Here is a 23,510-nt window from a genome sequence, read left to right as displayed (position 1 = left end):
TGGGGCCAAATTACAGTAGGCCTATATTGTGCTGTTTTACAACCTTGACCCAACTGTCGACAGCAGCCCTAACTTAATTTCATTTTTGGGAGTCTTCCTTCGCACTAATGTTTCCTTCTGGAACAAAAGGCTCTTAATATAGCCAAGCAACCAGCTTGAAATGTCTTCACCTCTATCAAGAGACATGGAAGGCGCAAGTCACATCATCTGAAATGAAAAGGGCAACAACAAACCCATCCAACCTAGAGACACAATCAGAGCTTTAATCATATGAAGATTACTAAGGCAGAAACACAGGACAGACCAGAGGGACTGGAGCTGGTAACTACAGTACAATGCCTAATATCACAGGCCCTGGAAGATGAAGAGGACCTATGGCAGAGCCGGTCTTTGAAGGGAAGGAAGGCAAGACACCTTGAGAAGTGAGAGAGGGCTGCAGTCAGATGGAGATCAAGGGTAAGCCTGACAGGTAGAGGAACACTAATGACTGATTTGGGGGCCTGATTAGCAGTGTGAATCTGGCCCTGACAACAAGGTACCTGGTATACAACCTCCCAGCCCACTCCCGTTTCCTTTCTCTACTCATTCTGCACTGTAGCCCCATATACTGTACAGCTCAGTGTCAAGACAATGATATGTACACCAATTGTGGAGGCTAAAAACAAAACATCTATAAACGAGAACTCTGAAGTGCAACAATTTGAGCAAAAAAGTTGTATTTTCTTATTTCTTTGGAAACAAAATATCTAGCTTCCGAAATGTAACAAACCGTTTGGGAAATAACACAAAAAACATGCAATTTGGACAGAGTTAATATAGCCCAATAAAAAAAAAATGGAAAACACATGAAATGACAAATGACCTAATAACGCCATTGCCTTGGTAATACACAAGCGTGACTAGTAAAATGTGTGCAATTTCCAGCGACTTTAAGAAACCGACTGTTCTAACAGTCAGGGAACATTTTTCTCTTGTTAGCATAATTGGGCCCCAAAGTGAATTTGCCCTTAGCTTGTTTAGAGATTGTAGCGTTTCATCTCCTCTGTGATCCTTCCTGTTGGCGCTGGAAGCAGAGACAGAGCTCTCCACTCCACACAAAGACTTTAAGACAACGCCGGTAGTATTCGTTAACCGTCTCCATAATTCTGAATACAGAAGGCAGCTAGCTAAAGACCAAACATGTCTATAATTATTACAGAGGTTAGGAGACAATCTTCATCTTCATTAGGGAGGGAGCTCAGACAGCATCTGTGTAGCCTACAGGGCTCGCTCTCTCCATCTCCCCCCCACCCAAGACGCATTTCCCTCTTCTATTCACATCAACCCTTTAGATAACGAGAGAGCATCCCATCCAGAGTAACCCACATCAGCTCTGACACATGAGAAATGGCGACATTACCCACGCTGGCCCAGCCTGCATAAGGACCACCTGATTAGTTCAGGTACTTGCATCTCCCTCATTTTCATATTAATCATCCGTCCATCTCATAGCTTCTCAAATCGCAGCACTTCGTGAGTTTAACATGTGACTAAGATTCAGAGGCCCTTGAATGCCTGCTGAAAATAATTACCGTTCAAAAGAAAAACTCTGCAGCTTTGGTTCCATCAGCCCCTGATGCTGAGAGGTGTCACACTCACAGACAGTCTAATGCAGTCTAATGCCTGCTGCCTTAAGCACACGTGTTAAACTGACCTTCACGAAGCACCATGAAAAAGGCATGAAAATCAAAAATGTTATGGAAAAACATATAAGCATAGCATAATATTTCAGGGGGGAAAAAGATGACTAACATCGATGGAAACTATTTCCCCCCTGTTGGAGATAGTGCATATTGTCACATAAAGGGCTGAAACTAGATCAATTAGCTGTCTGCGAGAGCACGAGTGCTTGGTTTAAATGTTAAGTAGCGTATTAAAATGACAGTTAAATGGTTCATAGACAGTTATCTCCGAGCTGAGTTTAATCCTTTGAAAAAAAGGAAAAAAAATCATATGTCAATTAAATGGAGAATGAATAATGACAGTTAGCTTTGAGGTGCCACTGATGCATGTGAACTATTCAGATTTAGAAAAGGAAGCATGGAATCTCATTGCTTGGTTTGAAGCATCTGCAATAAAAAAAATAATGTCGATTGCCATTTAAAAGAAGGTTTAAGGGGACAGACAAATATGCTTTGAAATTGCGAGTCATGAACTGAGCACCATCGTTGATGGTTTTTTTTGATCTAGAGGTGACTACATTTCATTTTTGTTCTCCATTACCTACATACCTACGGCAGAACCAACACACGTGAACACAGGTGATCATATTAAATCCTCACCTCTGCTGTTATCTGGGTAAACATCTAATTCCAGGCTTCTTGTTTCATCAAGCCTTTCGCTACATTTTCCCCATGGTGCGGAGGATGTGGCGGGTGTGAGAGGAGCCCTAATAGCATGGCATCGTAGGGCTCCTGTACCAAACACCTTCTCACTACCCATTAAACCGTGAGACTAACGCAATGTTAAGGGTTCATTTGCTGACTGGCTGCAATGCACAGGAGAGAGCACATTCATTGGCCGTGTGTACCCCTTTAATGCTCACAGCAACAAGACTGTGTTCAAAACAAACACAAAGTGCTTTCACAAGCCATTTCTGAAGTGAATAAATCCCTCATGGTAACCCAAAACATAATTCATACTCTGACGTTCGACCTGACTGGTACATGTTCAATCAGCATGACATATTTTGAGGTGTAAGAAAATGTATATTATTCCAAACCCCAAACACGTAGGCTTAAGGGGGGTTGTATCTTTCTTTCTTTGGTGTGATTGGAAAACGTGCTGCCCGTTTAAAACAATATTGGGATGACGGTGACCTGTCTGCAGTTTGAAGCATCTGTGGCACTTTTGAATGTTAATTATAAAAATGACATAATAAAGCAGCAACTATTTTCACATCTGCGTTGAAGGGGATAAAGGACTAATTACATTAAATAATTGGTTAATAGACCGGACCATTTGTCCAATTTTCATAATCGCTAACAGACAGGGAAAAAACGATTATTTGAAACGCATTCAGGGGATAATTATGTTTGTACCAAGATTTGCTTGTGTGCACTTCAAATGGAAAATAAAATAGTAGAACATTAAGTGTGATGGGGGGGGGGGATAGAGACATATATGTTATATGACATTACCTCATTGGCCAGCTCCAAAAGGACAGGGACAGAGGGACGTGCCTTGGCTTCGCTCAGGTACCTTCATTATAACAAAGAGACAACAGACGGCGGTGAAAAGAATAGCAGCCCCCAAAGGCAGACAGAAGGGGAGAGGTGACGAGACCAGGCCAGCCAAAACATGTCAATGTCCCTAATGACTCCGGCCTCGGTGGCATTCGGCAGGCTTGCTGTGGTTAGAAGACTCAAACTTCCTTTAAGCCAGCCAAGCGTGATAGTTAGTTAGTCAACTCCACTCTCTTTGCCCGCCCCAAAACTGCTTTACCCCCCTCACTAACTGAAACCACCAAAGCTCCCTCAGATCTTTCCCAGATCATCTCTGAGGTTTGTTGTTATATAAGTGGATTAGAAGTGCATTATCCAGGCCTCGTTCCCAACAGAACAATGGCTTAATAAGCTAGAGAAAAGGCCGATTGTGATATGCGAAGACGCTTTCTCAGACTTCCCCCTTTAGCCTGTACAAAAAAAAAACCAACCGTATTTATTAGTTTAACAGTTAACAGAATTAGGGATAATCAGCCCATCATAAGCCTGTGTAAGCCAAATGTCCAACTGCTGTTCTCTCTTTTCAGCAGGTGCATGTGGAGGTCTGGAATGAATCCTAAAAGGTGGTGATTTGTTTGGAGGAGATTATATCTGTCATGGAGGCCCACCTACTCTCAGCCCTGTCCACTTCCTATCATGCAACATGAATGATTCCCCTCCTGGGCGGGGGTGGGGTGGGGGGCGGGGGACCGTACCTTTGGTAGTAGCTTTCAACGCTATCTGGGGCTTGATGCCTTGACATGGTTCTTTTGGTCCTTTTCTGGAACAAAGGGTACATAAAGTGCTACTAAAACGAAACGCATTTCATTTGAACACAAAATATAACATATTATAATGGTGCAATTATTAATAGCAAAATATGAATAAATACACTTGCTAGACATTATACACATGCTACAGATGATATCCATATGGTAAACTTGGTAGCCATGCAATGCAGTACAAAGACCAAAACAAAGCTTTTCTTTCCCCTGAATCACTCCGCCTCGGGTGCTCTATGGTATCGTGTATGAACAGGCTGTGAGAGAGGGGTCATAGTAATTGAATTTCAATAAGTTTGCCCAGGGTCTCACAGCGAGCCAAGGCAACCTTGTTCAACCCCCTTCTCAAAACCCCGTGTTCATTTCCCGCCTCGATCAAACAGTGACCTATTCCGCCTGCCACCCCAGCGCAACGCATTTCCATCATGCAATTCAATTTGAACTCATCTTAACCAGAGGGATAGGAGAGAAAGAGCATTGCTTAAAAGACGACTTATTTAAAAACTACTACGCACAAAAAAAAAACAAAAAAAATGTAATTCCGTGGAGACGTGCGGCGTGACTGACACCTGTCAGGGGGATGATAAATGACTCCATTTTCTGCCTGCGCTGCCTTCTGCCACTCGCGGCAGCGGTCATTTATCATCATCCGCTGTCAGACGTGGAAAGCGGCAGTGACAGTGCGAGTCAGCAAACATTTAGCACACGCAGCCGCACTACACGGGGAAATGATTATTGTCAGAATAATAATGGTTTAGCATAATTTATTACAGGTCCACCAAATAAGCAGCGGCTAGATGTTATTAGACAGATGGATGGGAAGGCTTGGCAGACATCCACATAGACTCATGCAAGCAGGTCCCTCCACGTGAAAGAGAGAGGGGGGGGGGGTGGCATCCTCCAAACCAATCAGAGAGCTGGCAGTTCAATTACAAAGAAATAAAAGGACATTCATCATTCAATTAGGCACCTGTCAGGGATCACAAAGGAAGAAAAATTCTAACCTGGTACTCCAGGGAGAAGATGCTCAGAAGAGTGGACTGCGAGTGACTGGAACAAATAAAAGAAGGACAAAGTTAATTACCAGAGTGCATTGCACAGAGACAAAGGGAGAGCGAGAACAGTTATAAAGCCAGGGCCGGCTCGGCTGCCCTGTAATCTAAAAGAACATGAAAACAAGTGTGGCAAAGTTGTTCCAGATGAACACCTCGGACAAAGGATTCCTTTGGGGGGGGGGGGGGTTGGTGTGACTTCTATGAGAATAGAGAAAATATAGTCGAGCTGGAGATTTCTTTCTTCTCTTGCTCACACCAAAAAGCACCCCCCCCCCCCAAACACAGTAGAACAGAACATCGTCAATTCATTGTCGTTATTTTGAGTGCATCCTGGTGTAGAAAACCACAGAGACGATATCGTTACCTTGTAGCCGGGCTAAAAGGCACAAACATGAGGGAGAAACAAAGCAAATCGATGTAAATAATTGATGGGGTTCATGTCCGTTAGCAGTACAGGGAACACAGTGCTCAGTGCAACATATTCAAACACATTTTGTTAGCGATGAGTGAGCCTTCTTTCTAGGAGTGTGTGTGTGTGTGTGGGGGGGGGTTGCCTCACTATCAGTGCTGGCCTATGGGTCGCTCAGGAACATTCCCAGTGCATCTGATGGGCTTTGAAATATTAACTTTCACGGCAGGAAGCTGAGACTCCCAGGAGTCGGTCAATTCCACTGGTTGCCATAAGCTACATTCATCTCCAGCTCTAGTCAATGTTAAACACCTGGCAGTGGGGGGAAACAGGCAGCTCCGTCAGGGATTCTCACCCCCCGCCCACCTAAATCTCCCTCCTTTCAATCAAAAATATTTAAAGCAGTGAGATTTCTTCTCTCTAATTGGACAGTACAAACATTCGCCCACACGTCAACAGATCGTGCACGTATAGTACAAACTAAACTAAACCCCACACACACACACACACACACACACACACACACACACACACACACACACACACACACACACACACACACACACACACACACACACACACACACACGGTCTCCTGTGGTTTTGTGTCTCCTTATACCACTCTCAGTACATTTGATTGTTAAATTTAATAGACTTTTCTTTACAAGTCACCTGAGAATGGTATGTAAATAATGACTAGAAGCCCTAGCTTCCTATAAGCATTGAAATATTGAGTCCATATCGGCCATCACTGCAAACCACGAAATTACCATGTGACATGTAAACAAAGGCAGAGGAATCTGAGGCATTGATTTGTCTAGATCTTAATAAAAAAGGACTACAGCACTGGAATAGTTTAGTAGTTTATAATGACTATAGGCCTAAACCCCGCAAAAACCTCAATGTTAACTTCTCCAGATGTCAGTGGTAAACAGTTTTACTGCTGTGACTGTGGAAGGACGAGGAGTAATGCTCAACAATGCAAGTCTCCCCATCATGTGGACAACCATCAAAACCACAAACTACTACTTTTCAAAAAGTTAAGACGAGAAAAAAAGTTACATATGAAAAAATGAAAAAGGGTCTCAGAGAACGAAAACATGGAGGCTGGCCCGGCCTTAATTTACAACAATATGTAGGGACCATGGCAATTAAATGACCCATTAAAAACAGTCAACATGTGGACACTTAGGGGAAAATATATATATATATATATATAAAATCTTCGCCACTTCAACCTTGCACCTGAGCATTTCAACAACATTACAGCACTATTCTCTGAGTGGGACCTCCTTCCCTCTGCTGAAACAGACATCTGGTAGGTTTTAAATGGATTACTCTGTATAATGAGCGTGATTACTCCCTAATTGCTAAATCTTTACCCTGTTAAGTTTAAAAGGGACACAAACTGCTTTTAATATCTGTGAAAACATATCGGTTTCAAACGGCACGGTTGCCATTTTTATGGAAACAGGGTTATGTTTTTCTTTTTCACTTCTGTCTGCGATGCTTTTCTCCCACCTGGAAATCCAGTGAAAACACTGAATCGAAAGAATGAAAACATCTTGTTCCAACTTCCAAGTTCACAAAAGATAGACACGGAGAGCCAAATTACGAGACAAGAGGGGTGGAAGGGCAGGGCTCTCGATAACTGGACACAAACCAAGGCTTGTCCTAAGTTTATAGAATCTGCCAAGGTGTTACAATGAGGCAATATTCTACGTTGCCTTTCCACGTGAATAATAAAGTTACTGCAGGCTTTACATTAATGTTCAGGCCTATTCAACCTGTGCTCTCCTGGTGAACTACTCTCAATTCATGGGAAAGAAATGGAGCCACGCGCAGAGCCTTACAATAGTGGTCGGATCTCCCAGCCTGCTCAACAGTAGCATTACATGTACCCACACTCACCGCTCTCTCTCTGCTTCAGAAGAGGATTTTTGACCCTTCGGTGGCAGCGATAACACACACCACACTGATGTAAAAACAGAGGCATTTCATGACAAAGGAGGAGCTCAACTCAACCAGATTCTATTACCTTGTCGTTAGCTATGACTCCAAAACGTGTGAACCCATTCAATGTATCCTAACAAGAAGGACCCTAATTGCAGAGAAGGGGTGTCTGACGACGGGGGACAACAGTAACAAGGCACATTGGTGTATTATACTACCTCATTTTATGCATCAGTATGCATCTAGTAAACAAAGCAACAAAAGCCAGGTAAATAAGAGGAGGGCGGCGCGAGCAGCTTCATTACCGCCACCATCTTTCTTTCCCATGGAAAGCTGGGGCCAATAACATTGCCCAGTGCCGAGGACAACCTACAAAACCCGACCCCTGATTACATCTGTAAATACGCAGGCTGATGAAGCCGTGTTTCTTCCCTTGCAAAGTAAATAGAGATGGAAGCGGACTCGCCATTGCCTCTTCTCAGTTGACCATGTCATGATGAACCTCAGCAGGGAATACAGCGACGGTTTTGACAGCACCAACACAGTCTGCCTAACAGACACTATGGACTGGGATATCACCCTGATGCTGATGATATGCCAACCTGAAGAGGTAACGATTGCATTGTGTGAGGTGAGGGAGGCAGTGACCCAGACACTGACCCAGACACTGACCCACTGGGAGTCAACATTTGGTCAGACTAGCTGCAGCTATATTATGACTGTGGTGTTGTTCAGCCAATAGGAGAAGACTCATTAAATAGATCACGCATAGTGTATATATTAAGGCGTGGCTGTAATTGGATGAGTTATATGGTATAGTTGGTCAGAACCATCTAAATCATCAGCAGCAACTTGAGTGTCGTAGAAAAACATTTAATTAAGAAGTTGCAAGGGTCAAAAACATAATTGGACACTGACCTCTCCGGAACAATAGGAAAACAGAATCCATCCCAGCGGCCTTGAGTTGTGAACATAGAAAGACAGAAGGTTAGGAAACAGAAGAGTGGTTAGGGAATCATTGTCTCTCTGTGTAATTACCCTTCCCCAGCCCTTCCCCAACCCCACAACCCTAGACAGCCACATTAATATGTAGAGCCTAAAATAGTAAGGCTCCGGATTTGATTAAAACAATTAGGACGTTCACTTTGTTACTACGCTGCTAGAACTGTCTGTTCACGTCTAGAATTCACTATGGGATATATATTACTCATCCCCATGTGTTGAACACTTAAGGCCTATACGTTGTAGGACACTGAAGAGTATATTAGATTGTAAATAACAAAAAACTGGTGTCTGCGTATGCTGGTTGGGATATGTTGTCAATGCTTCAGGGTCCCCCAGCACCCTCGAGGATGAAACTTATCTGGGATTCCTTTTCTACTTCATTGTTTTTCTCTAGTACGACATCACATATAGTTCTCCCAAAAAATGCACCATCATAATACAACCATTGAAGAAGCAAACTGCTTTTAATCAAAAACAATCAAAAACGTTTAGCAAAAAAACCAACGGTGAAGAGATTACCACCAGATTGCCTCGCTAGCTAATTAATTGAGGGCATATACTACAAGCTATCAATTATTTTCAGAATCTTCCTATTTACAAATAATTAATTATAAACGATAGCAGTCATTCCCCTAATGAAAGCCACCTGGCTAATGGCGTGGGTATCATATGCTGTGACAGTACTTAGCATTTGGAGCATCTAGCCTATATGTAGAGAGCGGTGCGTGTCGTGACTCTTCAGGGCATGAAGCTCACCGAGGCAGGGCACATTTTTTACTAATGACTCCAAGGACATTGGGGGGGGGGGGGGGGGTGATAATGAAAAGGAAAGTCTGTATGAGTGTCAAGAGTTTCAATGGTTGACAGTATATCCAGGTCTGATTAAGCTACTGTAGCGTCATGGAGTTGGTATTATGACCTTTACTCAGTGACCTGGTCGACAGTGGAATGGCTAGGAACAATTAAAGATGCATTATCCGATACATGGAGACTATATTTGGCTATGATCTCTGTGAAATGATCTCACATTTCGAACACATTCTCTTCCTTTTAAATGAAACATTGTGTAGTGAAACAAATATAGCTGGATGTGCTTTTGGTTAAATACTCTGCATATGCAAATCCCTCTAATTACACATGCTGATAAGAGAGGCCAACATCTGTTTCTCACCAAAGTCTGCCATCATCAGCAAGACGGAATCAAGAGGAAAAATCCTTAACGTACAACTGTGATACATTTCCACAAACCACACAAACAAACAGGCATCTCAGAGTCATGGCGTTCCAAACAAATACTTGTTTATGAACAAAAATGTTTACCATTAAAGTTGTTTTCCTTCATTACAATTGCTTATCTAGAATAGAAAATGTTCACGTCAAAAATCATGACACCAAATTTAGCAAAATGTCAACAGAAATGTTTTCATTTCCTTGTATGTTACCACATACAAACATAATAAATCACCACTGTGGTTACATTATGACAAATGCTCCTTAACAGAAATGCAGAGATGTGATGAACACCAACCAGACGCATATTGAAAACCAACCTAGAGACAAGTCAAACATTTCATTGACAGGAGGACAATCCAATTGTACACTGTGGCTTCAGAGTGAATGAACCACAACTCCCATCAGCACCAGGGAGCATCAATACTACAGACAGGATGGGAACTCTCCTTCTCACTCAGAGGAAGCCATAGCCCACTGGAGCTCCCTGTGGGGGAGTTTCACTGTGTGGACAGAGCCAGAGGCTGATTTAACAGAAGCTCACAAACATGGTGTCTCGCTAGAGCTTGTGGTGAGTGTCCAGGATCTCAGGGCTTTCGTGTAAGTGTGGTTAAAATAGTGTGGCCAAAATAGTGTGGCCCATAACACCATCACAGACCTAATTATGATTTGTCATGAAAGGTAGTGGCCTCTCCATATGTGATTCGTGACAAACTAAGTTCTAGCTATTAAAAAGGCACGTTACTATTGTTATAGCGCAATTATTGTCATCATGGCAGTCTCTGCAGACTCTTGTGGAAAATTGAAAATGAGGCCTTGGTTATCCATCATGAAGCAAGTCTGGTCTGGCAAGAAAACACATTACGCTGACCAACTGCCTGCCTACTCACTCAAGCACAACTACACCACTTGTACCATTCTGGGCAATTTGTTCCATTCTCCTTTTTGCAATTGATCCCAGTATGCAAACAGATCCCGGGGCTACAGTCTCCAGCATCGCTGCGTGTGTGTGTGTGTGTGTGTGTGTGTGTGTGTGTGTGTGTTGTTTATCATTTTTGAAAGGAACATTTTTATTGGAGAAGTTTGTCAGTCTGCTATGGAAAACCGTGAATGTTGTCCACTTTCATGATGTTTACGTCAACAAAAAGTTACTCATACATGCACTAAATTACAGAAAATGAAGTAGCCTCCTGCCATCATTGACAACACTGTCTGGCGATTGGCAGCAGTTTATTGGAGTCCTTTTTAGCCCAATGAGCCAATGCATTACAATTTGGGAAGCTTCCCGAGGCCAGAGCAACACATCCCAATGAGGAAGCATATTACTCCTCCGCTTCCTAATCAACTAATTGATCACATCTATTATTCATGAGTTCCTCAACCTGACATCAAACTGTACACTCAGCAGTCTCACTCCTCCTCCTCTCTCTCTCTCTCTCTCTCTCTCTCTATCCCTTCTCTTCCTCCAAACTCAGCAGTCTCACTATTTTCTCCTCTCTTCATCTCTCTCGCCTCCCTCCATTCTTCCTGACCACATAAACCCGTCCAGTTCTGTGATTAGTCTTCCCGGCCAGCGGCCGTATGCCAGCCTGCTACAGACAGCACTCCTATTGGCTGGGGGGGGGGGGGGGGGGGGGGGGGGTTCACCCACAAGCCCCAGCTGCCAGCTTGTGTTTTGGTCTGAGCCGAGAGCCAGAGGAGCGTGGTGTGGTCATCTAGACCAGGGGAGGCGGAGGCTGCTGAAGCGCTAGGTGGGCTGCTAGGCGGGTTGCTAGGCTAGACCTCACTACTAGCCCATCTGGCAGCCTCAGAAACAGACCCAGACCAAGCCCTGGCTAATGTCATCACCACATCCAGGTTGAGACAGCCCCAGTTAAAATGGCCATGCTAGGACACATTCTTAGGATAGAATGAAAAGACTATACAGAGAAACAAAATAATGGAACAATGAAATCGAGCCAAAATATACAATATTTTAAAAAATGTAAGGTTATTATGTTTTTTTTAACCTTTATTTAACTAGGCAAGTCAGTTAAGAACAAATTCTTATTTACAATGACGGACTATTATGTGATTTTACACTGAGCAAAAATATAAAAACGCAAGACGTAAAGTGTTGGTCCCATGTTTCATTAGCTGAAATAAAAGACCACCGAAATTTTCCATACGCACAAAAAGCTTATTTCTCTCATATTTTGTGCACAAATTTGTTTACATCCCTGTTAGTGAGCATTTCTCCTTTGCCAAGATAATCCATCCACCTGACAGGTGTGGCAAATCAAAAAGCTGATTAAACAGCATGATCATTACACAGGTGCAACTTGTGCTGGGGACAATAAAGGGCCACTAAAATGTGCATTTTTGTCACACAACACAATGCCACAAATATCTCAAGTTTTAAGGTAGTGTGCAATTGGCCTGCTGACTGCAGGAAGGACACCAGAGCTGTTGTCAAAGAATTGAAGGTTCATTTCTCTACCATATAAGGTGCCTCCAACGTCATTTTATAGAATTTGGCAGTACGTCCAACCGGCATCACAACCACAGACCACATGTAACCACGCCAGCCCAGGACCTCCACATACGGCTTCTTCCCCTGCGGGATCATCTGAGACCATCCTCCCAGACAACTGATGAAACTGAGTAATATTTTTAATAATGCCCTTTTGTGTGGGAAAACTCATTCTGATTGGCTGGGCCTGGCTCCAAAATGGGTGGGCCTATGCCCTCCCAGGGCCACACATAGCTGTGCCCCTGCCCAGTCATGTGAAATCAATAGATCAGGGCATAATGAATGTATTTCAATTGACTGATTTCCTTATATGAACTGTAACTCAGTAAAATCGTTGCATGTTGCGTTTATATTTTTGTTCGGTATACATTCACCCAAGTGTTAGAGTTTTCAGAGCTATTTAGCAAGGAATGTTTTCATTGTGTGTTGCCATGTGTGAACAATCCTCTTTCCAATATATGCAGTAGTTTAATTAGCTAGCCTAGTCTCAAGAGTCTCAGAGTTTGAAGAAAAATCTCCCACAGAGCTCTCAACAATGTCTTCAATAAACAGTATAAAGACATAGTATTTATTTTGCAAAAGATGTGCCAACTGAAAATAGGGCAGAACACAGAAACTAGAAATAAAGAGGACAGCGTTTGTCAACAATTTGACCAAAATCAACATGGTTTTCTATCCTCTTTGTGTAAAGCTCAGCATGTTAAACAGAGCGAGCGCAGAAGTTAATTAATGAATAATACCACATCCTTTATTAACTGGCATGTAATAGAGAAACCATAGACCTAATAAATAATCAATGAGCAAAGTCCTCCCCGGCCTGAATATTACCATCAAAAACAAAGTGACTCTTGCCAAGAAATCACCATATCAATGACACATGCCACAACAACGCTGGCCTCTGATTCCTCCCCAGATCACGCTAGATAAACCCCAAATAACAGAGAAATTAACAAATGCTTGACATTTGCTCAACATCCATTATTCTGACACGTTTTCAGAATTTCAAAAGGCTGAACGCATGTTTAATCAACATTCATATTCCCCCAGCGAGCCCCCGGCACCATATTGCAGCCCGCCTCACTGCTGATGAAAACGGCACATTAGGGCCCGATTCGAAAACGTTCAGGGACTCCACACTAGGGAACTGATGTGTGTGTGTGTGTGTGTGTGTGTGTGTGTGTGTGTGTGTGTGTGTGTGTGTGTGTGTGTGTGTGTGTGTGTGTGTGTGTGTGTGTGTGTGTGTGTGTGTGTGTGTGTGTGTGTGTGTGTGTGTGTGTGTGTTAGTCCAATTCTTTTCCCCCACCCTTCTCTCTAACTCAGAAGAGCCATATGCAGAATAAGCTGAAAGGTGTTTTAAAGAGGGGAGTAACATTAAATCCAAATTCATTCATAAAGTAGTGCAGAAGGCCAGAAAAGTCTCTCTCGACAAAGAGAGCGGAGGGACCGTGGTCCCCTCTGGACCGGGGGAAGCCAGGCGAGGCCTCAGAGCAGCAGCCCATCATTTCCAATTCTAATACGTGGTCGAAAGAAAGGCCTGATGGGACTGTTGTCACATTGGCTGTGTTGAGCAATTTCCCGCCCCCACGCTGCTGCTACACTGCCTCCCTGGTTCTCATTGTGGCCCAGGCAGCCAGACACTAGGCAGGAACAGGGACAGCCCCGGCCGGGCAGAGGGGGGGGGGGGGACTATTTGCATGTCCCTCCATTGTGAGCAGGGGTAAGAAGTGACAGCACCGTGTCCAATTCTTTTCCCCTCAGAACAGCCCGGGCTCGGTAGGAGAGGCCAGGCTGACAGATGACTCCCAACATCTGTGTTATGCAGGCGACACAGCCGAGGGACCACGGCCGGCACATCCCTCCCTTTCTCCCTCCCCCTTTTCTCCCTCTATCCCATCAGAAAGACTGACAGACGCCCCGTGGAAATGACCTATCACAATCATTATCGTTCGGGATTTTGATCCTCTTCCCATTGACTCTCCTATCAAAAGCAGTGAATGCTAAATGCTAGTTTTTATTTATTTATTCATTTTCCACCTTTACTTAACCAGGTAGGCAAGTTGAGAACAAGTTATCATTTACAATTGCGACCTGGCCAAGATAAAGTAAAGCAGTTCGACACATACAACGACACAGAGTTACACATGGAGTAAAACAAACATACAGTCAATAATACAGTATAAACAAGTCTATATACGATGTGAGCAAATGAGGTGAGATAAGGGAGGTAAAGGCAAAAAAAGGCCATGGTGGCAAAGTAAATATAATATAGCAAGTAAAACACTGGAATGGTAGATTTGCAGTGAAAGAATGTGCAAAGTAGAAATAAAAATAATGGGGTTCAAAGGAGCAAAATAAATAAATAAATACAGTAGGGGGAGAGGTAGTTGTTTGGGATAAATTATAGATGGGCTATGTACAGGTGCAGTAATCTGTGAGCTGCTCTGACAGTTGGTGCTTAAAGCTAGTGAGGGAGATAAGAGTTTCCAGTTTCAGAGACTTTTGTAGTTTGTTCCAGTCATTGGCAGCAGAGAACTGGAAGGAGAGGCGGCCAAAGAAAGAATTGGTTTTGGGAGTGACCAGAGAGATATACCTGCTGTGCTGTGATGTATTACAACTCAAATTCAGGGCAAACAATGTGCATATTCTGCATTTATTTTTGTGACATAGGCCTACATCACCAGTTCCACATTAAGAGTAAAGAACAGGCCTATAAGAATTCAGTCAACAGTTCCTGCATCTAGCTTGTCATTCATCTGCAGTGAGACAGTTGTTATTAACACGACAGTCATGAAAGCACTGACTAGAAAGTGGCCAGGTCATTATACTACTTCCATCTCCATAGTGACCAGAATCGTGCAGTATTGTGATACGGGTTTGACAGTGATACCTCTCCCTGCCTGTCCCCTCTCCCTGGCACACCCCCATGTGGGTCGGTCCACTCCTCCTTTACCCCCCTGCCCACAGTCAGGCTGGCCACTATTTACACAGTGGCAGGGCTCCCACACAGTCAGAAGGGAGGGGGGGATTGCCTGCCTGCCTGCCTGCCGTGCCTGAGCGCATGCTAAGAGATGATGGATGGCCTAGTCGATATGTTATGTCTTAAGAGCCTGATTTCCTGCCAGTCCAATCACTAACCCTCCAGAGCCCGGCTCAGCTGATTGGACAAGCAGAATAATTTTGTAGGCTGTGAAAACACTGCTGCCGTGCCTGTCTGTCAGGCCCGATGACAAGACTCAGGGTTTTTAAAGAGCAGGGGCCTCTCCGAGAAAGAAATAATAACAATAACGGCTAAGACTAAACAAAAGAGTCGGCACCACCGAGAGGAGCGATATACAGTTATCACCCCCGAAAAACACTTCTTACTGGAAGGATAGTGGTAGTTAGAGGTTTTGGTTGAGAAACAGAAACACTGTGGGTTAAAAGATCACATTCAGAACCTAAATAAACATTACAGAGATCTATACTAATATGGACAAAAAGGTGGTACATATGTAGCTGAAATGCACTTTTCACATAACATATTCTGTAAAACGCTGACACTAAGAACAAAGGCCTGCCCAAAGTAGGCTGTGTCCCCCTTGGGGACCCCAGTGCCTTCTTCTATCGGTGATTAGGGCACAATGCTAGTAGGAAGCTCCAAATCCATTCGACTTTGTAAGTGACCTCGGCAGGATCTAGCGGTGTCCTGGTGGCCTTGGGGGATTACACGTGTTACATTCAATAAAGAGTGGCCCCTCAGTGTCATGGAGAAACGCAACACAGCCATTAACCCCCGCTTATATTTCTGAACATCCAGCCAGCTACATAGTGGACCAGAGGAGAGGCCGGCTCGCTGATGTAATGAAATTCAATGCAGAAACATTGAAAAGTACTGTCTATGGATTATTTCTTAATGAGGCTGAATTTAGTAGGACATTATGGACAAAGTATATTGAAATAAATGCACACATTTTTTGCCCTTAATATAAACGCCTACATAATTGAAGATGTATCTATTGCTAATTAATTACAACAACCAGTGTAATAAATATTCATTTAAACTTACTGATACGTAACACAATGAATGCATGAAAATGTGCAGTTTTCATTGTATTGATATTTTCTTTAATAAAATATTGGCTATTGACCTTGACTGGACAGACAGTACGATGCCTACTGGTGTGGGAGTCAACAGCATGCTATGTTGCAGAGGCAGAACCTCTACTGTAAGTTAAAGGCCCAGTGCAGTCAAGAACGTAATTCCCTATGTTTTCTATATATTGCCACACTATGAAGTTGGAATAACACTGTGAAATTGTCAAAATGAATCCCTTTCAGTGTAAGAGCTGTTTGAAAAGACAGCCTGAAATTCAGCCTGTTTTGGTGGGAGGAGTTTTGGCATGCCTGGTGACAGCACCAGGTGTTAAATTAGTTAATAGACCAATAAAACCATTTTTTTGAAGAGATTTACAAACCTCTCTGCCAATAACAGCTAGTTCAGGTTTCCCCTTCCCACTCAGACAGGGCTCCAGACTAACATTTCAGTTCGTGGCACCAGCCCATGATTTGGTCGCACAATTTTTGTTTCTCTCGCTGCGTCACGCAACATAAAAATGTAGTATTGTCTTAAGTCATTTAATAATAATATAATAGACTACTGAGATGGTATTCAACAAATAAGTTGTTTTATCTATTGATATTGTGATTTCAAATATTTTTATGTGCAACCTTATACAGTGATTTCATGCATTTTCAGTTGACAATCAGCCTGTTTTCTTTTTTTTTATGTCTCCAGAATGGTCTGATTTAGTTCAATAGAGATGAATTTGCCTACATCTTTATGTGCACTAATATCATAGGCTAATTTATTAGGGGCCAATTAACCACCCAAGTGAAAACTCAAAACCCATTAACTAGATTACTAACTCTAAATATAACAATAAACGTAATGTCATAAAAAAATATATATATTTTTTTCTTTCTCATAAATTTCTAAAAACCTATTTTTGCTTTGTCATTTTTTTTACCAGCCTAAATATTTAGACCAAAACTCTAGGTGGGCATGCTTTGTAATGTTTCTAAAAACCATAATTGTATTACTACACTGAACAAAAATAGAAACGCAACATGCATCAATTAATGAGCTACAGTTCATGTAAGGAAATCAGTGAATGTAAATAAATTCATTGGGCCTAATCTATGGATTTAACAGGACTGGAAATATAGATATGCATCTGTTGGTCACAGATACCTTAAAAAAAGGTAGGGGCATGAATCAGAAAACCAGTTAGTATCTAGTGTGACCACCATTTGCCTCATGCAGCGTGACACGTGATCTCCTTCACATAGAGTTGATCAGGCTGTTGATTGTGGCCTGTAGAATGTTGTCCCACTCCTCTTCAATGGCTGTGTGAAGTTTCTGGATATTGGTGGGAACTGGAACATGCTGTCGTACACGTTGATCCAGATCCAAAGGTATGTTACCTTTGGTATAGTATGTATTAACTGTTGGATGTCCAGCATCCATTTCGTATGATATGCTAATTACAATTTGTTTTAATGTTATGAATTTCCAAAACGTATGATATGTTACAAATTACAATTTATTGTGGGTAATGTTAGCTAGGTGGCTAACATTAGCTACCACTAGGGGTTAAGGTTAGGGTGCAGGCCTGGGCAACTCCAGTCCTCAGGGGCCTGATAGGTGTCTCACTTTTCTCCAGCCCCAACTAACACACCCCCCAGCCCCAACTAACACACCCTCCCAGCCCCAACTAACACACCCTCCCAGCCCCAACTAACACACCCTCCCAGCCCCAACTAACACACCCTCCCAGCCCCAACTAACACACCCTCCCAGCCCCAACTAACACACCCTCCCAGCCCCAACTAACACACCCTCCCAGCCCCAACTAACACACCCCCCAGCCCCAACTAACACACCCCCAGCCCCAACTAACACACCCCCCAGCCCCAACTAACACACCCCCAGCCCCAACTAACACACCCCCCAGCCCCAACTAACACACCCCCCAGCCCCAACTAACACCCCCAGCCCCAACTAACACACACCCCCAGCCCCAACTAACACCCCCCCAGCCCAACTAACACCCCCAGCCCAACTAACACCCCCAGCCCAACTAACACCCCCAGCCCAACTAACACCCCCCAGCCCCAACTAACACCCCCAGCCCCAACTAACACCCCCCAGCCCCAACTAACACCCCCCAGCCCCAACTAACACACCCCCAGCCCCAACTAACACCCCCCCCCAGCCCCAACTAACACACCCCCAGCTACAACTAACACACCCCCAGCCCCAACTAACACACCCCCGAGCCCCAACTAACATGATGTGATTTGAACACACAACCTTTGGGGTGGCTAGACGTTCGCGTTATACGCTCACCCAACCACCCTCCCTTTGTTTTAAGTAACTTATGTAAACATACCAAACGTAACATATCATTAATTTGAGGTTCCTGTTTTACAAAACCCAGCTTGCTTGCTAACACTCACATGAGGGCGAAGCTAGCATGGCTATCCGAATTATCGTGTTATGTGGAAATCCCGTTAGAATGTGCCGAAAAACTCAACAGCTTCGAGCGACAAAATTATGCAGATAGGCTCATACAGTAGGACAACAAGCATCAAGGACATAGCAAAAGTTGATGACAATATTAATAGGGTAAACTAAATTGAAAGATGCATCACTTACTTTGGAAATCTTTGCCTCAGTATCGTCATACACTGACGCGTGGGTTTCAAATGTTCGGTGCATTTCACTATCTCCTTGTATTCAGCTCGAGACAGCTTCATTTTTAATAATCTGAGTGGCTAAACAAGACAAGTCAACAATCAAAAACGTGCAAGTTGTGATATCAGCTCGCAATTGCAAAATCAGATGTGAAATTACTTGCTAACTAACGTTAGTGTGTTAGCTGTTTAGCTACCAATGTTCAGCGTATCAAACTCTTTCAAATCGGTCACATAAACGACAGTAAATAGTCCGCTAGTTTAATAATAGCTACTGCATGCAATGCTAAGTCAATATAATCCAGCAAAATCAATGCTATTTTCCAGTAAAACAATGTTATTACAATAAATGCAAGGAGCACAATACACTTCCTGGTTTCTTACCGCGAGAAAGTTAAAACACACACGTCAGTATGAAAAGCTCTCCTATTGGTCTATATTGCAGGAGCTGAGTATACCGGTAAGGGATAGGCTCGCTACGGTCTTTGCTTCAGTGATTCAATACCAACAGCAGCACTATCAAACCTAAACGACTTAACTTTCTTTGACAGATTTGGAAAATATCACCTGTAATATCATATCAATACATTCGCATAGGTAGGAAATGCATACAGTGGGACAAATTATACTGCATTCAAGACCAATGCATGGCACTATTTCATTATAATGAATGATATATACTAGTAGCCTAAACAATAAATGGAACCCTACAGCAAAATAAAAAAACACATTTTTATCATTTTTTTTCTGATAGCCTAAAATAGCTGAATTGAAAGGGAAAGCATACTTTTTTTAAACAATAGAAGAAAATGCATTGACTTGGAACGTTTTTCACAATGACAACCTGAATTATTTTTATATTTTTATGATTATCTGGAAATTAAACTATAGATTACAAAACTTCCTATTATAAACTGATGCCCTCTAAGTAGTAGAGTTGTACACCCCATTCAAGCATAGCCATGTATCAACACCTTCCAAAACCCTGTAATCCTCTTTTTCTGCCAAAGGGTGATTTAAAGGGATTTGGAATTAAAGACAGGAGATCTGGATTTATAGACATGAATACAAAGTGGATTCCTTTTAACTCCAAAACCTCAGCGACATCCCAAGCTGTCCCTCTCCACTGACTCCAGACCAGGTTCCGTATGGAGTAGTTTAGAAAACGTTAGTCTTTAAAAGTAGTCTTTGGTTGGGGCACACTTTGGCTCTTATGAAGTCTGGAGGGAAAGTGTAACAAGTTAGAGTAGGTACTGTGGGGCAGGCAGGCATCATTTATTGATGTGTTATATCTTCTTTCATTTGAGCTCTTCATAGTTTATACTCCGAGTGTCCGTGACAGGAACACTTAGCTGGGATTGTGAATAATGATATACTAGACAACACTAAGAAGATTTGTTAAAGCAGGCTATTGAGCTTAGTGCAGAAGTGTGTGCCTGAAGTGAATTGCTCTCTTTATTTGGAGACACAAGCCTACACAAATAATAAAGTATTCAGACTATTATTTTACTGCAAATATCCTTCTCAAAATGTAATATCATATGAGTACAGACATGACCTATGACTAAAATATAATATGCGTATTTAAAACCAACGGTAGGTACTCTGGTTTTAGGGAAGTTGTGAGTAGGTCTAATTGTATTTGACTATGTTATATAATGCAGGTATTGAGTGCTCTCTTTTTAACGTCTACTTTGTCAGATCAATATCTTATTTTTTATTTTTTTACAATGGTCTTATTGTGTAATTAATCTCTGAGCAGTGCTAAATCACAGTCTGGACTAATATAATCTCTCTCACACACAAACACACACACACTTCATTTACAGGTACCCAATATAACCCAGTAATTTCTATGGTGACTATTTATTACATTTTGTACAATAGGCAAACGTTAGATTTTTTTTGTTACCCTAGAATGGTCTGGAGCTTAAAAGATTATAAAACATTTCATAACTTGAATTACATCTCTAAATCACAACAAATGATCAAAGAAAAACACATTGATCCACCTATTTGTCTTTCATATTTTATTGTGTCCTGAATCATAGGATTATATCAATACTTTTGTCATGATATGTCACATTTTATCATAACATCACTACACCTCCAGGACATGGCATTAGTACATTGTATGAATGAACGTGGTTTTCCCTTTATGGCGAACACAAAGGTGTCACGGGCCAGACCAGACTCACTCTGACCTGACCTGTGGTGTATCAAAATAAAGCTGTATTGTTGTGGGGCAGTGTAGTATGATGGCTGTGATGAGCCCCGGTCTGGCGGTTGTGTGAAACAGCCTGGTCTCGGGGACAAAAAGGGCTCAGTGCACCGTGATGTGCTACAAAAGGGAGCAGTGTACTGGGATTAGTATGAGGAGATAAAATCAGGGCCTCTGAGGCAGTCTCGTCTGATTGCCATAAAAGGCTGAGGTCAGGGGCGGCTGGAGCAGTTTACCCGTCTAGGTATCAAAGGATCAGGGGTTTTTGGTGGGGAGCAGCATGTGTAATAGGTAATATAAAAGAGCAATGTAATGTGATGGTATAAAAGATCCAAATCTGGAAGAGGTTGGGAAGGCAGTGTACTGTAATGGCTCCGGAGGCTGGGATCAGAGCAGTTCTGTGTTCTTGGATGTACAGTATGTACAGTGTGTGTGCGTGTGTTCGTCTGTGTGCTCGTGTGTGTGTGTATGTCTCACACAATGAGAGCCACGGCAGGCTGCGGAGGGAGCTGGAAGGGGAACAAGATAGAAGAACGAGGGATAGAGAGAAGAGCGAGGGGATGCAAGGAAGAGAGGAGAGGAGTGCTTTGGAGGCCGTGTGTAAACAGGGCAGCGGTACACACAGTGCCGTTAACCAGCTGTGAAGCCTGCTCACAGTGGGAGATGAATTTACAAAGGATGTTTCCCTCTGATATCCAGGAGACGCTGCACTGATCTCTGCTCCACAGCTCTCGGCGCACCATTGTAGTGCTAAGCACCGTCCTAGTAATGGCAATTAGCTATACACCGTAATGCCTGGGAAACATTTACATCCTGCTAGCAGCGGACAGAGAGCTTGGCTCAGTGTGTGTGTGTGTGTGTGTGTGTGTGTGTGTGTGTGTGTGTGTGTGTGTGTGTGTGTGTGTGTGTGTGTGTGTGTGTGTGTGTGTGTGTGTGTGTGTGTGTGTGTGTGTGTGTGTGTGTGTGTGTGTGTGTGTGTGTGTGTGTGTGTGTGTGTGTGTGTGTGTACGTGTACGTGTACGTGTTCGTGTGAGATAAAGAGAGAGAGAGAGAGAGAGAGAGAGAGAGAGAGAGAGAGAGAGAGAGAGAGAGAGAGAGAGAGAAAGTAATCATGCTTCTTTATTGATTTTGTCAATGCATAACTGTTTAATGCTGAGGAGGATTCGTGAGCTTCTTTAATTTCCCTTACACATCATGCTATGTTTAAGGAAATTGCACTCTCCCCCTGTCTCCTCACACATTGGACCTTACCATCTTCAATGATATTATATCATTCGCCATACAAGGTACAATTTTGTAATAGAACACCAGCAGCCATATTGTTATAATCTTTCATTTTTCCCCACTGTTTTCACAGTCAGTGACTCTTCCTCTCCACCACAGAAATTTTCTCCATTCATCAGGAAGTCTAGGTTTCTTAGCTCTAAAAAAAAATCAGAGTTTAAACGTGAGGCAAGCCATAACCAGGAAATGCCTGTAGTATTAGCAAGGTATCATATTCGTGCGTTTGGAAAAAACATCCCCCCTAACAGCATGACTGCCCCTGAAAATCCCATATCCATATTTTACATCAAGGAAGACAAGACATGTGTTTTGCTGGTGCTTTCAAAACTGTTTCTTTCATTTATTTTATTATCTTTTAATGAATTTAATTAGGGTGCAAGTAATTAAATGCAATTGTGCTCACAACACTCTCCCCCTCAGTCTCCTTGTAAATTTCTCTAAACAACATGTGCGGTTTGAACACATTTAGTGCATTAATGGGGGATAGATAATATTTGGGGATTGTATTTCACACTAAACGGCTGCACTAGGACACAAAGGTTCTTGTAGCCTAGGCTCATTAATCATAGTCAACGGGCTGCCCGGGTGCAATTTGCATGACGGAGGTGGCGGCACATGCTGCAGTTACGCCCAGGTTGCTGGATCTGCCTTGATTTGGCCAAACCGTTAAAGTCACGTCAATCACGGATAACCCAGTAATACCCTGTCTGAGGAAAGGGAGAGTGGACCCTGAAACAAACACACACAAACACAAACAACACACACACAACATACACACCCCGGACCCCCAACTACTGATTTCAGCTAAACTCTAATTAAACTGATACTGATAAGTTTAGAGATGAAAGCAAGTATGGATTTATTATCAGCTGAGAAACCAAAATATATATGGATACTGAGTCTTTTTATATGAGGAATAATGCTCTCTGTACTAGATGTGAACTAACAGCACAGTGAGATTTTAAGTATATTGAAATGGGAGTTTATATGTACAAATATCTACGGCGATTTGTGGGTGTATTGTGTTCGATAGATACCATACTGTATGTATAGTCAGCTCAGTAAAATATGAATACAACTCAA

At 42.7% G+C, this 23,510-nt stretch overlaps 1 protein-coding gene across 3 annotated transcripts in view; it reads right to left on the bottom strand.

Annotated features, from left to right (window-relative positions):
* The window catches only part of cdin1 (CDAN1 interacting nuclease 1), a 90,135-nt gene extending 70,803 nt beyond the window's left edge, over nt 1–19,332 (bottom strand). The window contains exons 1-5 of one of the 3 annotated variants that reach the window (XM_046307709.1): nt 19,307–19,332; nt 18,885–19,003; nt 5,029–5,074; nt 3,959–4,023; nt 3,180–3,240 (exon numbers count right to left, since the gene is read on the bottom strand). In XM_046307709.1, coding sequence (XP_046163665.1) covers nt 3,180–3,240; nt 3,959–4,023; nt 5,029–5,074; nt 18,885–18,985 — 273 coding nt within the window. In that variant the 5' untranslated portion in view covers nt 18,986–19,003; nt 19,307–19,332. Of the gene's footprint in view, nt 1–3,179; nt 3,241–3,958; nt 4,024–5,028; nt 5,075–8,358; nt 8,399–18,884; nt 19,004–19,119; nt 19,271–19,306 lie in introns of those variants that run through there. The other 2 variants (XM_046307711.1, XM_046307712.1) reach the window with 2 other exon arrangements.
* Between the last annotated feature and the right edge of the window lie 4,178 nt (nt 19,333–23,510).

Source organism: Oncorhynchus gorbuscha, linkage group LG17 (genome assembly GCF_021184085.1).
Source record: "Oncorhynchus gorbuscha isolate QuinsamMale2020 ecotype Even-year linkage group LG17, OgorEven_v1.0, whole genome shotgun sequence".
Lineage (NCBI taxonomy): Eukaryota > Metazoa > Chordata > Actinopteri > Salmoniformes > Salmonidae > Oncorhynchus > Oncorhynchus gorbuscha.
Note: the sequence above shows the minus strand (reverse complement) of the source record. Positions and strands in the feature narration are given on the sequence as shown.